We start from the raw sequence: 18014 nt of genomic DNA on the forward strand, positions 1-18014 counted from the left end.
CCACTAGACTAATCTTTATTAAGTGACTACGCTGTGCCAGCTGCTTTACATGTATAACCTCATTTAATCCTCACAACTCACTGAGGTAGGTATTATTATTATCCTCACTTGCAGACAAGGAAACTGAGGCCAAGAGAACTTAAGTGACTAGTCTGAAGTCATAGCTATTGAGTTGTGAAGCTGGCTTTAGATCTAGGGCTGTGAGAATTCTTATCCCCTAAACTATCCTGCCTGCTCTAAATAAATACATATATCTATTTTTTGTAATATAGCTTATAAAAATATATAATTTTTTTCTTATTCATCCTAATGATATTTCTGAAAGGTAGATAATTAACAATTAACTAAAGGCAGCAAGGTAAAACAAAACAGGTCTCAAATATTATCCCACATGCTCTTAAGGTTTCCAAATCCCCTCTTGACATATATTAAATCACAGAAGAGAAGCTTCACTGCTAAACTGAAGGGTCAAAGGAAAGGGAACTGGACTGAGTCCTAGAGGGCAGAGATAAAGAATGTGTATACTTGACACAACATTGTACACTGTCTATACTTCAATAAAAAATTAACGGGGAAAAAAAAAAGAATGTATGTACTCATGAGCAGAGACACTGACCTACTGGAAGAAACAATTTTCAGCCTAAGAAGTAGAAGGGCCATTCCAAGCACAAGACTTGAAAATCAGGAAGCCTAGTTTCAAGTCTTATAAACTATATGTGATATAAAACAATAGTTTCATTTTTTAGTGATTTTGTTTCTAATTAGTAAAATTAAGATCCATTATGCATAGAAAACAAAAGGAAATAAAGTCATTTCTGTGTCTCATGCTAAACTTCCCAGAAAAAGACCAATTGTGTAGATACACCTAACATCCCCATCCTCAAAGGCTGTATGTTCAAATCCGAAGACATACAGAGCTAGAAGAGAAGCAGAAAGCAGAGAAGGAAAGAGAGCTGAGCAGTCAGTGTGTTTACGGGCAGCAGAGTACCAGGGAAGAGAACAAGCTAAAACCACCGATGGTGAGTACATCTGTTTCTATTCTCTCTTTTTCTATGTATTCCCATTGCCCTCCATCCTCTTCTTTTGAACTCCACTTACATCTTCAAGCTCCTCAGGCTTATCTGGTTAAAAGCTATCAACACAAGATCTACAGACTCCAGGACCCAGCCTGACCGTGAGTCAGTCCTGGCACAGGGGCTCACGGCTGAAAGGTCCATGTCATCGTCTTCCTGAGAATCTCTTAGGTAGCCCTGGGATTCCTGAGGTGGATTTTAACTTCAAAGCAAGTTCAGAACACATTAGACCAGTCTTCCCAGGGAAGGCATTCAGTAGAAAATCTCTCTTTGTGGTACCTAAGACTTGACTACATAAGATATAATTGTAAAGCTAAAAAAACTAACTCCAGAAGCCACGTTGTCAAGTTCCTCAAACATCGTAGACATACTGCATATTCCCACACAGTACATTCTTATACACAGTATTTGCTCCAGAAATCAGGTGTAGGATAAAACAAGTCCATGCCATCCACATCCTCTGCGCAGCTCTGCCAGAAGCACTGTGCTCTGGCCCTTTCTCCACACCTTTTTACTTGTCACATGTAGACTCAGCCCTGCAGTAGGAAAGCTGTGAGTAGGGACAGATAAGGTTCCCTCCTACATCTTCATCTATTTCTGTCTGCTTTCCCAACATTGATGAGCAAAAAAGCATAAAGAGCAGAGGTAGAGGCTCAGTGTACAGTGAAGTGCAAGCAACTCTGAAAACAGATTTTGAGGATTAAGATCAAAATCCAATATTTCTTTCTTCTCACTAACGGTTAGGAAATTTGCTAGGTCTCTCTGCCCACCTCTGCTCTCCCCCACCACTCATATGTGTACATGGTTTAAGAAATTAAAAAAAAATAAGCTTATTCCTTTAAGTGCCATACTCAAAAGAGCAAGTAACAATATTAATAACATAGCCAATAAATTCTACCATTTTGATTACTGTTCTGAACCCTCACAAAATTGCACTGATCATAAGCCTCAGTTTGTGGAACATAACTGGTTTCTGTTTTTATGCAGAAATGTATGGACTTAGTCAAGTATATGAGGTGAAATGGTTTACAGTCACTCTTTAGAAGTTCATATGTCTATCAGAGTGCAAGAAGTGAGAACTACTTGGAATATCATTGAGACATAGCTATGACCATTGCTTTAAACAACTTTATTTTAAACTGGCTCTGATGAGAACTTTAATAACATTACCTAATAGCTGAGTAGCAAGGGGGCTGTTTTGCATCTCTCTCTCAATCTGCTTACCACAATTCCTGCTCTACTATTATGCATTAATAATAGTGATGTTGTTAGCAAAGTTTATCAGTTTTTATAGGAAAAAAAGATAATTGTAGTCTGAAGTGTGGTTACAGCCTGGAGCAGCAGAAGGAAATACTGAACTTATGATCAGGTGATAGGACTTCACTTTCTGAAGCCAAAACTTCTCAACCATAGGCAACATTCTTTGAATCTTATTTTCATTACTTTTTAAATGCAGTTAATAATACCCACTTTACTACCTCCCAGGTCTGTGTTGAGGATCAAATGAGAGTGTATTTGTGAGAAAATACTGTGGAAACTGTAAAATGCTATTCAAATATAAGGCATTGTTATGGTCAGCACTCTCTTGATATTACTGAAGACTCAGAAGTTAGTCCCTTACAAAAATTCAAAAAAAGAGCTCTAGTTGTCAAAATGTACTGACTCTACCAATCTTATTTTTAAACAATCTATTCTTGGATGATCAACTTACCTCGATGGAGTGGAAGACTGTTCAACTCTAGGGATGTAAATTCACAGATACAGACAAACAGTCTCTCTCCCTCTTTTAGACTGGGAATGGTAACAATTTCCACAAAGCTGCTGGGGAACTGTCCTGAAAATAAAAGCAAACATTTCCAATATTGAAATTCCTTTGTTTCTGTCTGTGTACCAGGACAAAAAACTTTTTTTCTGAGTCCATTTATAGATCCTGAATTGAAAACTCACTGAGTACTCATAGTTGGAGAATCTACTGTAGAAAACGTGCAGTGCACAAAATTAGATGCGTGCAGAATACAGAGCATGTAATTCAATCCAATGTGCATTTACTGGGTGCCACTCTATCAAGGTGCAGTGCAGAGTGAAAAATGAGTGAGACAGTCTTCACCCTCGAAGATCTTAAAATCTAGTTCAGAAATATAATCTAATTCAGACATAAACAATAATTCAGTTCTGACATCCGTGTCACATCATAGGTACACAGATTGCTATGGAAGTTACAGAAAGTAGAAAATGGGTCAGGGAGAACGTGAAAACTTTTATGAAAAAGATGACAGTTGAGTCTGAAGATGAGTAGGGTTTTAATAGGTAATAGTAGACAGACAGGGTCTGTCAGTTGGAAAACATCCGAAAGTTTAGTTGATTCTACCTTTTAAGTACCTCTTGTATCTGTCCACTCATCTCCATACTTACCACCTCAGTCCAAGCCATCAGCACCGCTCAGCAGGATTACTGCAACAACCTTCCATCCCGCCTCCCTGCCTTTGGCTTTGCCCTTTCTTATCATTCTTCAATCTGCAGCAGTGACCTTTCTAAAATACAAATCTGATTGTGCTTAAAGCACATTCACAGTACCCCATTTCCGGAACTCATTACCGTGGCATGCGCTGTCCTCCGTGATCCAGCTTCTGCTCATCTCCCCATGTCATATCCCCTCCTCCTCTTAAGCCTTCATGCCAGACTGAACTGTTCTCATGTTCAGTTCTCTCCATGTTCTCTCCCTCTCGTTCCAGGGTCTTTGAATAAGCAATACTCTCTGCCTATCCTCTTTGCCTCTTTATCTTAGTGGAGACATCATTTCTACTGGGAAATAGACTATCATCTCCCAAATGTGGGTTAAGTGTGAACTGAGTTTGTTCTAAGGACTGTATGATGTACTCCTGCCCAGACTTACATAAATATATGTATTAAGGACTGGATTTAACATAGGTACACAGTGTGGGGGGGAACTTCCAGACTTCCCTCAGCAAATTCATGAAAGAAACTGGCACTAACATACGTTTTCAAGAACAGAAGAAAGGAAACCAGGTGCATGGAAAGTGGGAGGTAAGTGCATCTAGGGTAGATGGCAGCTTTAATAAATTTAGGCTAACCACAGATCTAGAGGGCAGCTGGGACCTAACCATGTCAACCTTTGAAGAGCAAATAAGGAGAGATGGAATGATAACAGACACTCTCCCCTCACTGGTAGAAACCACAGCAAAGACATAGGGAAAACACAAAAGGGTCTGAAGTTTATATATGGGGCTTCCCACCAAATCTTTATTTTTAATATGGAAAGAAGGGAGGGCCTTCGCTCTACTTTGTACGTAAAGAATTATGAGCCTCTTACCTGTCACATCCTCTTTCTTTCCTAGAAGCCAAAATTCATCCACCACTGCCAACACCTCGATAATATCTCCCACAAAGAGTGGCAGTTCTTCTGATACACTAGGGCAGAAGTCAAAGATGGCTCGAACCACTGAGCCAGCCTCCATGCTTTATAATCTGGAAAGAAAGGTCAAAGAAGCGGGAAAGTGTAAGTATTTAAGACATTGTAATATAGATCTGTATTTTGAGAATTATGATTAAGATATAAAGGTACTTATAATGAAGTCAAAGCTAAGCAAATAAGTTTGTACTCTAAAAAAATCAAAGTACTGTCTCATTTAATTCTTTAAAAACATATAGTTTCATCTGATTTTCAAAGTCATTCTGGAATTCAAAAAAAAAAGTGACCTATAGCTGTGAATGACAGAAAAGATGCAAGTTGGAAACATAGACTTCAATATGCCCGAGGAAGGCAATATGGAAATTAACATTTGTGAAGTTCTGAGTAAGAAAGTACTTTTAAAATATGGCATTTAAAAAGTTGGAATTTTAAATATGGCAATTCATCTATTCCCCATAACTACCTTTTTTTGCTTACTTATTTTCTCTCTTTGTATTTCCACATATATTTTAATTTTTTTCTTTCAGTTCTATTGAGATATAATTGACATACAGCACTGTATAAGTACATCATGAAGTGATTATCACAGTAAGTTTAGTGAACATCCATCGTCTCATACAGATACAAAATTAAAGAAATAGAATAATATATTTTTCCTTGTGATGAGATCTGAAGATTTACTCTCTTAACTTTCATATATAATATAGGACACTGTTAATTATATTTATCATTTGTACATTACATCCCTAGTACTTATTTATCTTATAACTGGGAGTTTGTACCTTTTGGCTGCCTTCATCCAATTCCCCCTTCCCTCAACCCCACCTCTTGTAACCACAAATCTGACCTCTTTTTTCACGAGTTTGTTTTTGACGTATAACTGACCTATAACACTATGTTAATTCCTGTTATACAACTCAGTGATTCAGTATTTCTGTACATTTCAAAATGATCATCACAATAAGTCCAGTTACAACGTCACCACAAAAGATATTGCATAGTTATTGATTATATTCCCCACACTGTACATTTCACACCTATAAAATACACCATTATTTTACAGCTGGAAGTTTATACTTCTTAACCTCTCTCACCTATTTCTTTCCTCCCCTCATCCCCCTCCCTTCTGGCAACCACCTGCTTGTTCTCTGTATTTATGACTGTTTCTACTTTGTTTGTTCATCTGTTTTGTTTTTTAGATTTTACATATAAGTGAAACCATACAGTATTTGTCTTTCTCTAAATTATTTCATTTAGCATAATACCTTCTATGTTATCAAAAATGGCAAGATTTCATTCTTTCTTATGGCTGAGTAGTATTCCATTGCATATATATATATATATACATATATATATATATATATACACATATATATATTCTATATACACACACACACAATATCTTCTTTATCTGTTCATCTATTGATGGGCACTTAGGTTGCTTCCATATCTTGGCTATTGTAAGTGATGCTGCAATGAACACAGAAGTGCACATATCTTTTTGAATTAGCTTTCTTTGAATAAATACCCAGGAGTGGAACTGCTGGATCATATTGTAGTCCTATTTTTAATTTTTTCAGGAGCCTCCATACTATTTTTCATAGCAGCTGCACCAATTTACATTCCCATCAACAGTGCATGAGGGTTCCCTTTTCTCTACATCCTCACCAGTTCTTGTTATTTGTTGTCTTTTTGGTAATAGCCATTCTGACAGGTGTGAGGTGATATCTTATCATGGTTTTGATTTGCATTTCCCTTATGATTAGTGATGCTGAGCATCTCTTCATGTACCTAATGGCTACCTGTATGTCTTCTTTAGAAAAATGTCTATTCAGAACCTCTGTTCATATTTTAATTTTTTTAATGTTGCTTGCATGAGTTCTTTATATATTTTGGGTATTAACTCCTTATCAGATATATCATTTGCAAATATCTTCTCCCATTCAGTAGGTAGCCTTTTCATTTTGTTGTTAGTTTCCTTTCACTATGCAAAAAGCTTCTCAGTTTGATGTAGCCTCTCCCCATAGCTATCTTAAAGATGGAGGTACTGAGGTTCAACAAGTTAGAAAACTTAATTTGTCCAAGATCACAGAGTTTAGCAGCAGGGCCAGGATTCAGACTGAGGGCATTCTGGCTCCTACCTACTGAGATTGTGTCTGCCAAAAAATGTAACCTGTCCTGAAGAACAGCTGCAGGATCACACCCCAGTGGCCCAGATTTAAAATGCACTGAAAAATAAAAATCCATAAAAAGAACAAGAAAGGGCTATGTAAATGGTGCCTCCAAACAAGATTTAGTACACTATGCCAGATCAAGAACATGTATTTGGTTCAAAGACACCTATGCCCCAACCTTGCATACTACCTGTTATGGAGTCTGTCCTATAATAAGATGTTGTGTCCATTACTTTGTGTCAAGGGAGCTTAAGGACACGGTTAAGCAACAGAAAGGGAGGTAATAAACAGAGTGCATATGTCCACCTGTAAATCATCAGCCATGATTACCTACACTTCTAGGTCTTTTATAAGGAGCAGTAGAAGATCTCCAGTGTCCAGACCCCAAGTCTATTTTCCTTTATTTACCTTAAGTATTCATTTGGTGTTGGTGGAGATGAGGATTCTAACTTTCATCTCACATATAACTATAATCTGCACCAAAAAGCACCAAGTGCCTAATTACAAAAAAAAAGATGGTTATAGCTTCATAAAGTTTAAATCTAAGAATGATGTGGATAAATATGTTAGGCATATAATAAATTGTTCCATCTATTAATGCTAAGTACTTATAAGATTTTAATGACTCATGCAACACAATTAAACATTACATATGAAATCTGAACTGTTGAGTGAAAAGAGCTTATCATTGTGTTACTGAACCTTTTTTTTCTATAATGAGATGACTTGGGTACACAATGGAAAAGAGAAGTGGCTAGAAACATTCCCACAACCTCTATCCTCTCTCACCACATATTTTCTCTAAGTATTAAACATATATATATAAAATCACACACCAAGGAGGCAGCATAATGTGAATGCAAAGTACTAGGTGCCTGGAGCCATAGAGATCAAGGTTCAAATCCCAGATCCACTATTTATTAGCTTTTTCACCTTGGATATGTTAACTCAACTCTCTGGGCTTCAGCTTCCTCGTTCAGAAAAATGGAGACAATTATATTTGCATAATAATTATCAAGAGGATGATGATAATGATAAAAATAATCACATTAATGCCTGATATTTGAGCACTTACTATGTGCCATGCATTGTATTATGACTTTCATTGAGTCCTCACCACAACCCTGTTGTATATAATTGGTTCCCATTTTACAGGTGAGGATACAAGTTCAGAGAGGCTATATAATCTGTCCACCCAGATCTACCTGTCTCCAAAGCCTTAACCAGTATGCTAATAGCATGAAAGGACCTGGGACAGGGCTGATACAATAAGTGCTCAAGAAATGTTAAACTGTTACTAAACACCATTTCCATGATCAGCTACAAGATCACATCTGTGTCACCAACAGCATCACCAGAGAATGGGATATTTCAAATATATAAACACTACAGAATTTACCATTTCAACATGTCAGAACTTGGTTAAACTCTGACCATGTTTAAAAATAGACACATTAAATTCATCCCTGCCAAAAGACATTGAACATGATTTCCTCCTTGCCTGATGGACACAAGTTCATTACTAAGACCTTACCTTACTGTACCCTGCTGTAATACATAATGCCAGTACTATGTAACTTTTGGGTCTTTCTCTTTTAATGTCAGCCTTCCCTCTACTATGAGTTTATCTCTTCTGTTAACTTTTCTACCTTTTTCTAGACTGCTGTTTATAATCTGCTGGGGGCAGGGTACCACACATACACCACCAAAATTATTAAAAGTTCCCAGATAAATAAAAAGTAAACATGCTCCATATGCGAGGCTAACAAATTCTTCTGCGGTGGTCAAGTACATGTGGTAGGGCTAGAGTTCTTCAACAGTTATTTTATGTGTTCTGAGGCCCCTTTCTTATTTCCTGGCTGTCTTCCAGTTAGCTGAAGTTGCCAGATGTCTGATTTCCACATAAGGGTGGTATAATAAATATTTTTTCCCCTAAAACAAACAATATTTTGCAAAACCCTTAACCATCTATACATTATTAAAACAACTCCTCAAGGTTGGGCCAAAGTGGATATTATTTGCCTTCTTCTACAAATACACTTTCTCAAATTCCATCTCACTATCAGATTAAATATATCTCATTATCTAAAATATCAAGTAGAGAATTAGAATTAGCATAAACCCCAAAGGATGACTTGGAAAGCTATCCTCTTACATAGAGGAGTAACCTTTGTGATCTGAAAGAGTTAAAGCTTCTCCCTGAGAACTTCTTGCTTTACCAGAAAATGACTCAGAAGCAGAGGAGGGTCTGGCTCAATAAATACTTTTACTGACTGACCTCCTACCCTATTGGAAGGAGTGTGTAATCACTGAGGAATACACACCCTGGAAGGGGGCTGAAGTCAGAGCCTGGCTAAACTACAGGACTCGTGGGTGAGACTGGAGAGGAGATCTTAATGTCCTCTGTTTTACGTGAAATATCATGAATTTCATCTCAGTCTTCTCTGCTCTGTATACAGTATGAAAAGCAACAATGACCGTTTCTGCCCAGGGCATTTTAGAAGACAGAGCATGTTATTTTGAAACTTAATCATAACTAGCTTATACATAAACTGTTCCACCAACTCCAGATGGAAAAAGAACTGTGGAGGAAATCAGAACGCAGATGGGCTTGAGAGAAAGCAGAAGTAACTGCCTATATGGCATGATGTCAGGGCCATCAGAAAGTTTGCTTTGAAAACAACACTTTTTCTCTTGCTGGTAAATGCCTGCCTTTCCACCTCTAGAGAGTCATTCTGCATTTGAGGCTCCTTGAAGAGCCTTCCTTCTTCAAACCCTTACAAGACATAAAACTCTGTGAGGGAGGAGATTTTTGTCTGTGTTGTTCACTGGTCTAGAGTGATGCTCAGTGAGTAATTTTTGGTGAGCAAATGACTTACTGAATTTTAAGAAAATATGTGGAACTAACTATTCATATCAAAATCTCTACTTCCACTTATCTAAAACTAAATTAACCATATAAGCCTTTCAGATCAAACATTAAAATCTTGGACTTCATCCTCCACAGCCCACAGATGGTACACTAATAGCAACAGCTACCATTTGAGAATCTATCATGTGCCAGACACTGAGCTAGGAGCTTGTAACACCCCCGCACTGCAAGGTAGAGGCCAAGGTGCTAGAGCCAGGGTTCTTGGGTGCAAATCCCAGGGCCACCACTGAGTAATATACTTAACTCTGAAGTTGCCAGAGAGTCCAGAAATAAACCCACACATCTAGGGTCAATTAATCTTTGACAAAGGAGGCAAGAGTATACAATGGAGAAAAGATAGCCTTTTCAGCAAGTGGTGCTGGGAAAGATTGGACAGCCACATATAAATCAATCAAGTCAGAACATTCTCTCACACCATACACAGAAATAAACTCAAAATGGCTTGAAGACATAAACATAAGACAAGCCACTATAAACCTCCTAGAAGAAAACACAGGCAAAACATTCTCCAACATAAATCTTAGCAATGTTCTACGGCAGTCTGCCCAGGCAACAGAAATAAAAGCAAAAATAAACAAATGGGACCTAATTAAACTTATAAGCTTTTGCACAGCAAAGGAAATTATAAACAAAATGAAAAGACAACCTTTGGAATGAAAGAAAATATTTGTAAATGATGTAACTGACAAAGGCTTAATTTCTAGACTATACAAACAGCTCATACAACTCAGTAACAAAAAAATAAACAACTCAATGAGAAAATGGGCAGAAGACCTAAACAAGTATTTCTCCAATGAAGACATACAAATGGCCAACAGGCACATGAAAAGATGCTCAATATCACTATTAGACAAATGCAAATGAAAACTAAAATGAGGTATCACTTCACACCAGTCAGAATGGCCATGATTCAGAAGTCCACAAACAATAAATACTGGAGAGTGTGCAGAAAGGGAAGCCTCCTACACTGTTGGTGAGAATGTAGTTTGGTGCAGCTGTTATGGAAAACAGCACGGAGATTCCTTTAAAAACTAAAAATACAGTTACCATATGATTCTGCAGTCCCACTCCTGGGCATATATCTGGAGGAAACTAATTCTAAAAGATACATGCACCCCAGTGTTCCACAGCAGCACTATTTACAATAGCCAAGACATGGAACCAACCTAAGTGTCCACTGACAGATGACTAGAAGAAGAAGATGTGGTAAACATATATAATGGAATACTACTCAGCCATAAAAATGAATAAAATAATGCCATTTGCAGCAACATGCATGGACCTGGAGATTGTCATCCTAAGTGAAGCCAGAAAGAGAAAGAAAAGTACTATATGATGTATCACTTACATGTGGAATCAGGAAAAAATACACAAATGAACTTATTCACAAAACAGAAGCAGACTCACAGACACAGAAAACAAAATTATGGTTATTGAGGGGAAAGGGTGGGGGTAAAGGGATAAATTGGGGGTTTGGGATTTGCAGATACTAATTACTATACATAAAATAGATAAACAGGAAGGTCCTACTGTATAGCACAGGCAACTATATTCAATATCTTATAATAACCTATAATGAAAAAGAATATGTAAAGGAATATAGATATGTGTAACTGAATCACTATGCTGTACATCAGAAATTAACACAACACTGTAAACTGACTATACTTCAATTTAAAAAATAAAAAAATTTTAAAAGCAAAGCAAAACCAAAAACCTCTGAAGTTGCCAGATGTCAGATTTCCACGTACAGCCAAAAAGCTAGCAAAAAGCTAAGCCAGAACCAGAATTCAGGTCAGTTTGACTCCAGAGCCCACATTCTTTCTACTATAAACATTGCTACTCTCAAATCTCACTGGTTCTTCCTTCAAAATCTCTTGACTTTCATTTTTCTCTCTTTGGTTCTCCAACATTTTACTATGAAAATTTTCAAACAGCCAAGTTGAAAGAATTTTACACCTACCATCTAGGTTCTAGCATCTTACTGCAGTCACTTTATCACACATCACCTATCTCTATCCATTTAACAATCCATCTTATTTTTTGATGCACTGCAAATATTTTTTTTATTTTTGACACATTTCAAAATAAAGTACAGTTATTTCCCCCAGAATTTCAGCATATACCTTAACTAGAATTTACTATTTGTTTACAGGTTTCTTCCTTTCCGAAGTACCATTTTCCTCTCTTCTTGGCCAAAGATACAAGTCTTTTGTCCCCATTAATCTGTCAGTGAACTTGGTTAACCTTTTAAACTGTCAATTTTTACATACTACATAGTTGCTTAAGGATTTACAAGGTCTTCCTATTGTCTATAATTCATTCACATATTCAACAAATATTAAACCAGATAAATGGAGTCAAATTCCCACACAGGCTAAAAATTTGGCTCTACTGGGTAAGCTAATAATTTTATGATCCTTTAACCCAATATTCTTTAAATATTTATTCTCTAATTCTGCTGGTGACTGACAGGAGCCTGTAAACTCTCCTCTACTGTTCTAAGCAACTCAACCCCTATCCCAAAGTACCCACCCTACACAGGACAAAATAAACCCTGCAGATAACCTGACCACTGTCTCAGAAGGAGATACTCAAGCTTATCTTTCAGAGAGAAGGGGAGGAGGGAAGGGAAGGAGGGGAGAACTGACTCTTAAATCTGCAGTGTTTTTTTTTCAAGTGCCTCAAGGATATTTTTAACACTTTTTGTGAACTAATGACCTTGGCAGCTACCTCTTAATCCAGTTTTACTCCCATGAAACATCAAGGAACACTGAAGATATTGTGAGATAAGTTATAGTTCCTGCCCCTAAGAAGCTTAGCTTAGTCTCTCCCATTTCCCCAAAACATGTTCTGAGAACACTAATCACATTACTCTCAAATACAAGAGTTCTACGGTCATTACAAACCTGAGGAAGGCTATAAGCCATATCCCTCTTGGAAGGGCATAAAAATTCTAGAATATTAAAGGCTGAGACAATCCTCACAAGAACCCCTTTTTAATTCAGTTTTCTTACACTTGTCTGGCACAGCACACTTTTTTTCAGGTCAAACTTTAAATTTTTTTAACCACATCTTACTTACCCCACTTATTCGTAAACCGTCCTTGTGCGGTCCTATCCAATCAAAATGCTCTCTGCTCCTATAACACACTTTCTGTCCAGAACGTGCAGTTTACATGCCATTTCCATGGTACGTTCCACTGCCTTTCCACACATTTAAAGATTCCCCACTCTCTACTTTCTCCGGATGATGTCCTCCCCTCTTGCTCAAGCCCACCTCCACTTTTCAAGCCCCAGCTCCCTTGCTCTTACATGACCTTGCATATACTTGTGAAACATCAGACGGGATGTGTAAAAGTTAGTCATGAGAGTGAATCTATTAATGAAAACATACTCAGAGATAAAACAACATTTAAAAAATGTGTATCATACAACCCAAGTGTCCATCAACAGGTGAATAGGTAAACTGTGGCACATACATACAACGGAACATTATTCAGCCTTAAAAAGGAAGGGCATTCTGATACATGCCACAATATGGATAAACCTTGAGCATACTATGCTAAGTCACAAAAAGGCAAATACTGTGTGATTTCACTTACATGATGTATCAAGAGTAGTCAAACTCAGAAACTGAAAGTAGGTGGTTACCAGGGGATGAGGGGAAGGAAAATGGGTAGTTTCAGTTTGTGAAGATGGAAAAGCTCTGTAGATGGATGGTGGCGATGGTTGTAAAACAGTGTGAATGCACTTAATGCTACAGTACATTACACTTAAAAGTGGTAAAATGGTAAATTCTGTGTTATATACATATTTACCATAATAAAAGAGATTTTTAAAAATCTGCACCATCAGATGTGAGAGAATGTGAAAGAAGGCCTGGGAAACTTCAGCAATTTTTAACAAGCAATATATCTACAAGTCTGAACATACTTTACCTAAAAAAAATCTCCTGAGATAACAAACTATAAACTTTTCCCCTGATAGATACTGATATCAAACCTGGGACAGACTGAGAACACCAAACAATGAGGCGGTGCTGGGTGTCTTCCATTCCCCCTCCCAGGTCTGTCCTCCACCCTTTGCCCTGCTCTGTGCTCCATGAGGCTGACCCACGAGAACTGCATCAGGGCCCTTCCTTGCCTCTGGCTTCCAGTTATGTTCAGCCAAGTTCTGGCACCAGCAGGAAAGCTAAAGGCAGAGGAACGATGAGGCTGGGTATTTACTTCCCTGGTTCCCTCTCTGCTGGGCTGTGAGTTGGCTGTGTTGTTCTACTAAAGGCCACAGCGACTGTCAGAAGACCTCCTCAAAACAGCTCTTTCCCTTGAGTCAGGCACCACCCGGCTCCCTGCCCTGAAGGCTGGGGTGGCTGACCTGCATCCCTCAGGTACAGTACAATTCTTGGTTATTTTCCCTAAGCCTGTTCATTCCATTTTAAGTGGGACCTCCTCAAATTATCCAATTTGAGTATGCCTTCTACATTCTGCTGGGCCCCTGATGGATGATATATGCCCAAAACGATTTTTAGAATGTATGAGAACTATGCATGAAAAAAATGGGGACAGAAAATATAGGAAGCTATAAAGTTTCCTAAATCCACCATTCTAAATCTAGATGAGAGATAAGACGTATAGATGTAAATTCTGAAGGCTTAAAAAATATTAAGAAAAAAAAACTGATGCCTGGTTTCCCCTGCACTCGCCCTCCAAAACAAACAAAAAACCCGTCCACTTTTGAGTACATAGGACTCAAATTCTAAATTCTTGCTTTGAAATTCTGAGCAATCTATTTTACTACTAGGAAAGTAGGACACAATGTGTGAGTTCTGAAAATTTATTATATTCTTTCAAAAAGCACTGATGCCACCTTACACATTCTTCCTAATACTGCCCAATTCCTAGTACAAGTCTAAATTCTGGACTTTCAGAACAAAATTTCTAAAGGAGTCTTAACTGATAAACAGTTTCTCATTTCTTGTTTGCTCTTACGAAGGAGGTGTGCTGGGAGTGGCACAGGTCTGTCTCTCTGCCAACTTGAGGGGAGCTAGGAAGAGGGGCTTCTCGGTAGGGACTCTCCAGGATAGATTCCTTCAAAGGAACCTGCTTTCATGAGCATCTGGAAATTTCCTTATGTCTTGAAACTTAACTCTCCATAAAACAACAATTTTTGGGAATGGGAATCCATTTAAAAAACTTCAAGTCCAAGCAATGAAAAGTAATATTTAACCTCAAAAGCAGTTGCACAGTTCTCTTATTCTTGACAACACAGGACTAAAAAGAATGGGCTCTTCCCTCTGGGTATAAGGATAAGAGGTGTCAGAAAATGAAGTCTAAATCTACTTCAGGAAGGAAATGAGAGAAGCTAGGAAAACAGTATTTCCTCCTCTGGTTTACATCGCTGGAGTTCATTTTGGACAGAAGGTCAGCAGTCACTGCCAGGTGATTACTCAGAGAACCAGCAACAGATGAAGAGGAAAAGTAGAGCCCATCATGATCACAGTGTCCCCAGTGAGGCTGAGCAGCACGGCCTGGGCCAGCTGCCCTCCAACAGCATCTTCCAACCCACTGGGCTCTCCTGATGACAGCAGCACTGACTCACAACATGTACCTTGCTAAAACAGGTTATGGAATGTTGGACTGTAAGAAAAAAAAAAAAATCCTGCTCTGACTTTGGTGGGATGACCAGAGAAACGAGGGTAGAAAAGGAAAGGAATCTGCTATCACAAACTGTCTTACAAATTATTCTACATTTTGCTTATTTCAAACTTGTCCCAAGTTGGAAGGCAACAACCTCAGTAGATGGAATGGGACACAGATCGGAGTTCCTGACAGTCATGGAAGGACCCTTCAGTCCTTTTCAGGATTTAAACTGAACGCTTCTCGTCTAAAACATCTAAATACTTCTATAATTGTGACAAAAGACAGAATTTAAATTAAGAAAGCTTCAGGATTGACTTATGGTATAGCTGCTTCAACTAACTTAAAGGATTCCACCCTCCCCCTCTATCTCCTACATTAAGCTGATTATTTTTCTCCTTTTTGCAGTTATTTTTTTAACTGCTTATAATCTCTACATCAATTTTGTCTTTTTTGACAAATTGCACTGGTGGAGGAAGGTCCCAAGATTAATATTTTAGGACTACCAAGTTGAGGAAATTTATACTAAAGAAACATTTTTCAAATGGGTCAACCTAAGAGTTCCTTAGGTGATACTCAGGTTCCCATTTCTTAAATCATGCATGAATCTCAATGATGAAATTTAAGAATCATTGACTCATAAGCAAATACTCTGGACATGTCTGAGCTAAGTAGCTTAGTGACACATTAAAATTAACAGCTCTGACATGTTGTACATATAATAAATGCCCAGATAAAACATCCGATAGCAGCTGCAGAAGTGCAGATGAAGCTGAAACCATAAAGTGAAACCTGAGGGTGAAGCTGCAGCTAACAAAGAGCAAGATAAACATGTGATGACAGGCAGTTTTTAAGACAGTTTCCAGGAGATGCCAAGAAAATTTATTAACACAGTGTTCCAAGATATGAAAGTAAGATCTGCAAGGTAAGCTGTCTTGTTTCTTTCCCTTATCTCTTTCAAGTGCAAGCTAGTTTTTTGGCTAAAGAAGATTTAAAAGACAATAAGGCGTTTCTCTACCCTTCAGCCTATTTTAGAGTATAAAATATTCCTGATATTTTGGAAGAAAGAATCAGGAAAGGAATTTAGAAAGCTAAAGATTCTGAGGAAGAAAAACACAGAGGAAAGAAACTGTGCAACTGGAGTTAAAAATAATTGAGACTATTCTCAGGGTAGGTGATTCTAAATCACTGTATGCAGTACCAACATCCAAGGACCATGGAAAACAAGGACCAGCAGCTTTATACAAACAAGCAAAAACTGACGCTTTTAGTTACAGAAACTAGAGTCACGATACTTAAAAGGAAAATGTATGTATGGAATCTTCTGGTAGTTTCTGTTCAAGATGAACCAGAGAGTTAGGCCAAGATACAGCAAACTGGATGAATGGTGGATTCCTTAGATGGTGTCAATGAGAAGGATTTAATGCCCTAAATCAGGATGTTCAAATCTAAAATTCAACAATGGAAAGGTTCACCTGATATAAAAGAGATTTCTAACAGGAAAGGAGGGGCAATGGTATGATATGCAAAGAAAATAATATATCTATATGGAAGCCTGTCAATCTAGGAGCAAAACACTAAGAACTATAGCTGGGACAAGAATAAGGGAGAAACAAACAGGTGGGAGATTTATGATACAGACTGCCACGACAGATGGAGAACAAAGATGGTATTTTAAAAGTAAGATTACAAAACTGACACAGAAACTAGCCAACAATAGTACATGGTAGTTGATATACGCTGGAACACTAATTCCCTAACAAATAGCAAATACATACAAATCACATGCCAATTAGTTACGTCCTAGAGATTTCAGAGTCCTCTGGCAGTTAGCACGTCTGATCACTGTGATTCCTACCAAGAGGAAAGGAGAGCATAGTTTAGGACTTTGCTCCAGTTCCCTGTACTGTTTTGTTTTGGCTTTTTTTAAAACCACGAATAGTTTTTGAATTTTATCAAATGCTTTTTCTATATCTACTGAGATGATCATGTTTTTTCCCCCTTTATTCTGTTAATGTGGCAAATTACACTGATTTTCAAATATAAAGTCAACCTTGCATATCTGGAGTAAATCCTACTTGCTTATGATGTATTACTCTTTTTATATAGTGCAAATTTGCTATTTTGTTGAAGATTTTACACCTATGTTTCCCAAAGGATATTAGTCTGTAATCTTCAAGTGTCCTTCTCAGATGTGCCTATAAGGGTTAGGCTAGCCACATAAGGAACTGGGAAGTGTTCTTTTCTCCTCTACTTTCTGAAAAAGTCTCTGTAAGACTGGTATTTATTTCATCCTTAAATATTTAATATAATTCATTAATGAAATAATCTGGGCCAGGAAAACTTAGAGGTTTTTCATTAAAAAATCAATAACTTTATCAGATATAGAGCTATCCAAATTTTTCATTTCTTCCTGTTGTTGATCTGAATAAGCTATATTTTTCCAAGAAATTTGTCCATTTAGTCCAAGCTGTCAAATTTGCTGGCATAAAGCTGTTCAAAACATACCTTTATTAAGCCTTTAATATCTGTATGATCTATGATGATACTGGAAATTTGTATTTTTTCTTAGTCTTTCTAGGAATTTATCAATTTTGTCCATCTTTTCAAAGAACCAACTTTTGACTCTGTTAAATGTTTCTATTGCTTGTCTGTTTTCTATTCCACTGATTTCTTCTTCCATTATTTTTATTATTTCCCTCCCTTAACTTCAGGTTTAATTTGTTCTTCTCATTCCCGTGAAAACTTAGATAAACAGATTTTAAAC

The 18014-nt window shown here is 37.5% G+C and overlaps 1 protein-coding gene across 3 annotated transcripts in view; it reads right to left on the reverse strand.

Moving 5' to 3' along the window:
- DNMBP (dynamin binding protein) overlaps window positions 1-18014 on the reverse strand; it is a 92671-nt gene that overhangs the window by 58301 nt on the left and 16356 nt on the right. For all 3 annotated transcript variants that reach the window (XM_031461584.2, XM_031461585.2, XM_064488327.1), the window contains 2 exons: window positions 4405-4559; window positions 2785-2907 (listed from right to left, as the gene is read on the reverse strand). In XM_031461584.2, coding sequence (XP_031317444.2) covers window positions 2785-2907; window positions 4405-4549 — 268 coding nt within the window. In that variant the 5' untranslated portion in view covers window positions 4550-4559. The remainder of the gene's footprint in view (window positions 1-2784; window positions 2908-4404; window positions 4560-18014) is intronic.

This window comes from Camelus dromedarius, chromosome 8 (genome assembly GCF_036321535.1).
Source record: "Camelus dromedarius isolate mCamDro1 chromosome 8, mCamDro1.pat, whole genome shotgun sequence".
NCBI lineage: Eukaryota > Metazoa > Chordata > Mammalia > Artiodactyla > Camelidae > Camelus > Camelus dromedarius.